Below are 6,069 nucleotides of genomic sequence, written 5' to 3'. Positions count from 1 at the left end.
CGGTTACTACCAGCATAGATATCATCCTCATCATTCAAAGATATTGTTGGGAATGAAGATTACAAGCAATCCTATGAGCTCTTCTAGAGGTTCCTGTAATTGTTTAATGTTAATGTAACTTCCCCCCCAAAAAATGTATTCACACTGCAGCTGATCCGAAGTTTAATCTGGACCATGTCTGAGACACATTTTGGTTTACATTAAAGACTAGTTTATGGTCCCTTTACGTACGAAATTTAATGCGTACGTTTCAAACGTTCCGACCGTCACTGCATTTATACTTCCGTCCGTCCAAGTGTGAGGTGTGAGTGACCATGGCTCCAGACGAGGATCACAGAGGACATTTAGACTAAAAACTTGGTGTTAATGACCATTTCCAGTCGAATTTGAATGTCGGGGCTTTTTTACGTTTGAAGAATCGGTCCCTCAGTTACTAACGCTATTTACCCCTGAAACTCCTGAAGTGTTTTGTGGACTCAAACACTTCAACCACCCCTCCTTCGGCATAGCGGTGAGTAGATAATGAACCATCCCTTTAAAATGAAAAGACTGAATGTTCGGTCCAAACTAAATAGATGTCAAAGCAGCCTCTGTGATTCTTAGGTCTTAAATTTAATTCATCATGGTCTCAGAAAGTCTTGAACTGAACTCGTGGAAACCCGCAGAAACCTTCATTCACACTCATCGGGTGTATTACATAATGATGGAAGCCCCTAGCTGGACTGGACCCCTGGAATCCACTCGACGGGCCCTTGGAGGTCCCGGAACCGCACTTTAGTCATCCCAGTGCAGGCTGCAGGTTTCCACCCACTCCTCCCTGCAGCCTCCTCCGCTTCATCCTCCCTCGTGCTGTCCGGAGCTGGGATCTGTGGTGGGAGCAGCTCCGAGGGAAACGCACTCAGGAGGAGGCGCTGGATGCTGCGTTCACACGAGCTGCGCAACTGGAAGGAGGAGACGCGCCAAAAAAAAGTTTTTTTAACGAGACGCAGATTTCAGGTAAACACCGGGTTCATTTGGCTGTTTACTCTTTGTCCAAGTGTCACAAACGACAGTAAGATGCTGCTGCTCTGCGTCCACAGCTAACGAGGATGTGTTTTTCCAGGATGCACAGGTTGTTGTTGCCAAAGTTAGGCCTGCTTGTAAGTACATCATCCTTTATGTGTGTGTGTGTGTGTGTGTGTGTGTGTGTGTTTCCAGACGTGTTAGCTTGGAGATGTTCATTTCAGAGGAGTTGTGTAGAAAACCTCTAAATGGTCAAATGTAAATACCACTTGTTTGTGTGGAACATGGATGAATTATAATGTTGGTACATGTAGTCAATATGTACACAAACCACACAATAATACTACAATATTCAGGCTATATGTTGTCTGTGTTGTTATGGATTTTTCTTAGTTTGTATTAGGTGTGTTTTGTAATGTCTGGACATCATTAACACCTTTTGTGTATTAAGCTAATTTTGCAAGTAAGGGAAACTTTGTTCTGTCGCTTCAACGATGAGCTAAACTTCTATTTTTATTTCAGGTTTGTTTTCACAGCTGTATCTCAGGTGAGTCATTTTTTAAATGTCTTTCTAAGCGCTTTTCTTTTTATTTAGCCAAAGGTTAGAAGAAGAAGCTAACCTAGCTACCTAGCCATAAAAACGATAACGCGCTCTCACTAAAGCACTAACTAGCATGAATGCTAAAGTGCTTTAAAAGATTTGTCATCCACTTTATCCCCGCTTTATATTTAAAACAAAAGAAAACAAATTACCTAATATTTCATGTAGTTGCAGTTCTCTAAAGCTGCTTTCAGACTTGCATTGAACTTCGGACATTTTCCCGAGGAGCTGCTCGGTTTCCGGAACTTTTCCTGCAGGCCCCCCCAAGTAAAATGTTTTTCATAAAAAGTCGGAGAAAGAGTTCACGAGAAACCACAGCAGGAAAACACGGCAAATGCAAAACTAGAAGAACATAAATATCTTGGATTGACAAAGAGGAGCTATTACGTGTAGGAGACGATGAAGAAGATGTCAACTCGCAAAGAAGACGAGATCGCAGAGGTTTTGGTGGTTACGGGTCTGTCAGTGTCAATGTGCTGTAGCTAAACAGCTGCTTCCCTCAGTGGAAATTCTACGTCATGTCTCTCGTCCTTTATGTTTGTTCTGGACATCTTCCTGTTGTTGTGAGCACGTCTGACCCAGACCCTCTCCTGCTGCGTTCTATGTACGTGAAAGGCAAAGTCCGGAGAAATTCCCAGGCTCAGTTCATGTCTGAAACACGCACGTTTATATTTATATACTTTTCTGGCCCCTTGTTCTAACCTCAACCTTCACAGCTAGTGAGTTTTTAAATGACTAACCTCAATCCTTACACGAAACAGAATTTAAACCAAATTCTAACATGAACCTCTGAACCCAAAGTGAGGACCCGATAAAATGTGCTTATTTTCCAAAACTGTCTTGCATAAGATTTGAGAGGCAGAAAAAAAATGAGCAGAATGGTTGGTCACTATTTGGTTGGTGGCTGCATGTAAGTTCACACTAAGTGCATTTCTATTCAGATTAGCTGAATAAATCGTGATGTATATGAAGCATGTGGCCTAAACATCACTCAAACTTCTGTGGCAGTGATGAAAACATCAGATCGATGTGTAACTCAACTCAAATAATTACATTAAACTGCAAACTTGCGCCCGACTGGAAAATGAATGTCAGCAACTTTATTTTGATGGGCCCTGCTCCTAATATTTGTTTATTTTAATCAGTAGTGCTTGAAAACGCACTTTAATTTGTATTCAAGTTTTCTGTAGCTATCAGTTAGTATCACTTTCATCGTAAAACATTTAACGTGGGAAAAGTTACAACTAGTTCTAATTGGTACCCTCAATTATTTTAAAAAGTGTCACCGGTCTAAAACACGTTCTCAATTTAGAAGACATAGTATTGATTATACCACTAAAACTTGCATGTTATCAGAATTCAGCCTGCCAATGCTGTCTGGCAGGTATCTCTGTTAATTTCTTTGTTTCTCTTTTTTGAACAGCCTTCACATTGGAAACCAGAACCTTGACCTATGATGAGTTCTATTATGAGTATGTGCCTGATCGCCTGCAGTGGAGCAGTGCAGGGGAGGTTTGTAACCAGCGATCTGGGGCCTTAGCTGAAGTCACCAACTCAGAAGAGAAACAAAACCTAACCAACTTCTTAAAGTCTCTGACCATCTCTCAACCTGTCTGGATTGCCAGCAAAGTCACGACTTATCTGACAAGTAGGTTCAGTGTGCCATTTGTTTACACTTTCTTTTTGAATACTTGTCTCAATGTTTTTGTTGTCTAAGATGCATTGCTTTCCACTAGAATCCAAATAGGACTAATGATGCTGTCATAAAACACTCCTAGCCACAGTGAATAAATGTTTCCCAAGTTTACAGTAGGAATAGGATGACAAAGTGGAATTTTATGATTAGGTTCCATCTTTTCCGAGAGCCGTGCCAGGATTTTTCCTTCATAGTAATGCCTCTCTCTTCTCTCTTTGTGGGGTGAAACCAAAGGCTCCTCCGACACCCTGATTCTGGAATTCAGCGGGCGCTCGGACAGGAAGCACGCCCGTCTCCGGCACAAGTTCTCCTCCATGGGCTCAGTGACCGTTTGCACCCGTCTACGCCTCGATCCCAACTGCTTTGGAATTTCTACCATCTTCTCTTATTCCATCCAGTCGTATATTAATGAGTTCCAGCTCCGAGCGAACGTGATCCAGGGAAAGCCCGTGCAGCTGGCTCTGATGGTCCATGGCATTCATGGGCCTTACCAGGAAGCCTTTGTCCATGACGACTCCTGGCACTCAGTTTGCGTTTCTTGGACCCAGAGTGGTGGACGCTGGTCACTGTATACTCATGGCCTTGGACTCTCCCGGGGTGAAGGCCTTAACAACTCCGAGAGCATTGGTCCTGATGGCCTTTTCATCATTGGACAAGAGCAGGACACGTTTGGGGGTTCATTTAAGAAGGATGAGTCATTCTCAGGGAGCATCACAGAGCTGCACATTTGGGATCGGGTACTGAATAGCAGCGAAATCTTCACCATGGAAAAAGAGTGCTCGCTCATTTCCTCTGGGCTGGTGTTCAAGTGGAGTGAAGCAGCCATGGAAATAGAGTCCTCCCTTACAAAGCTGTGGAGAGACAGCCCGTGTCAAGGTAAATTAGTCAGGATTCTGCACAGGGACTGTGGGAAACCTGAAGGGTTACAAGAATCTAAACCAAGGAATAGTTAACATTGCAAAAGATAAAGTTAAACATGATGTTTTACACGTTTGCAGTTTGGAACTAGGGCTGGGTGGGGTTGCTATGCAGAGTAACAATCACACCGAGACCGAGAGTCATTGTGGACTATACACTTTTCAGTAACATGCCAAGATCTGAGCTGGCCTGATGTGTTAACTCCACCCATATGGCTTTCCAGTAAAATAAAACCTGTGAATAAATCACAGAAATAACGAGGTCCAAATGTTCCCCGACTTTGTCCCATCTTCTCCGACACATAAACTCCTCATATCACTTTTCTGGGCCAATCATGATGTAATTGTTGATAAGAACTTAAATTTGGCCTAACATACACAGAATAACATGCCTTGACTACCAGTCTTAAACAACCACGCTGATTGAAACAGGCAAACAGTTAATTACCTGAGGAAATAGTTAGTTTGAAATACACATTAAGACAAATAGTCAACAAAGGAAGAGTAAACTGTAGCCGTTATATATTAAGACACGTGACACATTTTAAAGCAAAATAGTAGATACGAATTTGAACAACCAAGTTAAAAGGGGAATGTGGATGTAATATTGCAGAGATTCTATAGGTTTAAAATGTTCAACAATCAACTCAAATATAATCAGAATGTGCAGAAATCTCAGTTTTGATGCAGTATCAAATATGTCTATGTATTTTGTTGCATAGACATCTTTCCCAAATGCCACACTGTCTGGTGGCGAAGGAAGGGTATATACTGCTCCTTCTTCTTTTCGCGTAATCCTTAAATTGCTACCAGTGAACCCAGTCCTGGAACATGCATGCAGCACACTTCATGCTCACCCTGATGGCAAGAACACAGTGAAAAAGGGCTGATGAAACAGTTTTTTGACAGTCCACTGATGACGCGGCCCACCAGGATTTGTCCCTGTATGCCCGATGGCCAGTCCATCTTTGGCGCTGGCCAGTGTGCATTTCCTGGAGTCTTATAATATGGGTGGACACCCCCCACTTTTTGCTAATTTGGGTAAATTCGACAGACGGCCAACTCTTGCATATTGCCCCTTTTTAAGAGTGTCCTGATCCAATGTTTCCAACAGCCGAGCTAGTTTATGGGAAACACTGTGATCTATAGCTACAGTGTGCTAGTGTTTTAAAAGACAGGTGAACTGCCAAGTTCACCCATTTTATTATATTATATCATAAATTTGCCAACCCAACCCTCAGATTTATGTTCTCTCCAACACACAAATGCACCTGGCAATGCAAACCTGGCAGCTGTTCAGGTTATTCCGCACTTTCCACTGCATTACCAGCCCTGACATATAGTGTGAACACTGTGACAAACTACTTATATAACATATGCTTATTGTATGTGCACATTTTTATACAATGCTGGAATTAATCAAAAGCTGCTGTGAAAATCCTGGAAAATATAAACATCAGGACTCGGCATTGGCAGATACTCAGTGTTGTATTTCTCAGATTGGGAACAGTTAAAAAGCTTCTTGAGGATATCCCGTGTGATTCCTCAATTTGTGACATGCTTTGGCAAACCTGCATACACACACACACACTTGCTATTTTCCTTTCCAGTATTAGACGTCTAATTAAACTGAAGGAAAGAGGAAATCTGTCTCTTTACTTCTCTCCCTTCAGTAAAGATGGGAGATGGTGACCAAGTTGTAATTGGCAAATGTTAGAGCTCCCAACGGTTCTTGTAAATGTTTTGTAACTCACGTCACTGTGAATCCCACCCTTAAAAACAAACTTCCCTCGCTCTGACATCATGCTCCCCAGTGAGCACTGAGGCTCCAAACCCCCACCCACCTGAAGCTG

General features: G+C 42.4%; 1 protein-coding gene across 2 annotated transcripts in view; it reads left to right on the top strand.

Moving 5' to 3' along the window:
- Positions 1 to 873: 873 nt before the first annotated feature.
- LOC117760416 (adhesion G-protein coupled receptor D2) overlaps positions 874 to 6,069 on the top strand; it is an 85,592-nt gene continuing 80,396 nt past the window's right edge. The window contains exons 1-5 of one of the 2 annotated variants that reach the window (XM_034583431.1): positions 874 to 996; positions 1,103 to 1,139; positions 1,525 to 1,549; positions 3,027 to 3,251; positions 3,534 to 4,175. In XM_034583431.1, coding sequence (XP_034439322.1) covers positions 1,104 to 1,139; positions 1,525 to 1,549; positions 3,027 to 3,251; positions 3,534 to 4,175 — 928 coding nt within the window. In that variant the 5' untranslated portion in view covers positions 874 to 996; position 1,103. Of the gene's footprint in view, positions 997 to 1,079; positions 1,140 to 1,524; positions 1,550 to 3,026; positions 3,252 to 3,533; positions 4,176 to 6,069 lie in introns of both variants that reach the window. The other variant, XM_034583430.1, reaches the window with a different exon arrangement.

The sequence above is a fragment of the Hippoglossus hippoglossus genome, chromosome 4 (assembly GCF_009819705.1).
Source record: "Hippoglossus hippoglossus isolate fHipHip1 chromosome 4, fHipHip1.pri, whole genome shotgun sequence".
In the NCBI taxonomy this organism is placed as follows: Eukaryota; Metazoa; Chordata; class Actinopteri; order Pleuronectiformes; family Pleuronectidae; genus Hippoglossus; species Hippoglossus hippoglossus.
This window is presented reverse-complemented; position numbering and strand designations above follow the sequence as displayed.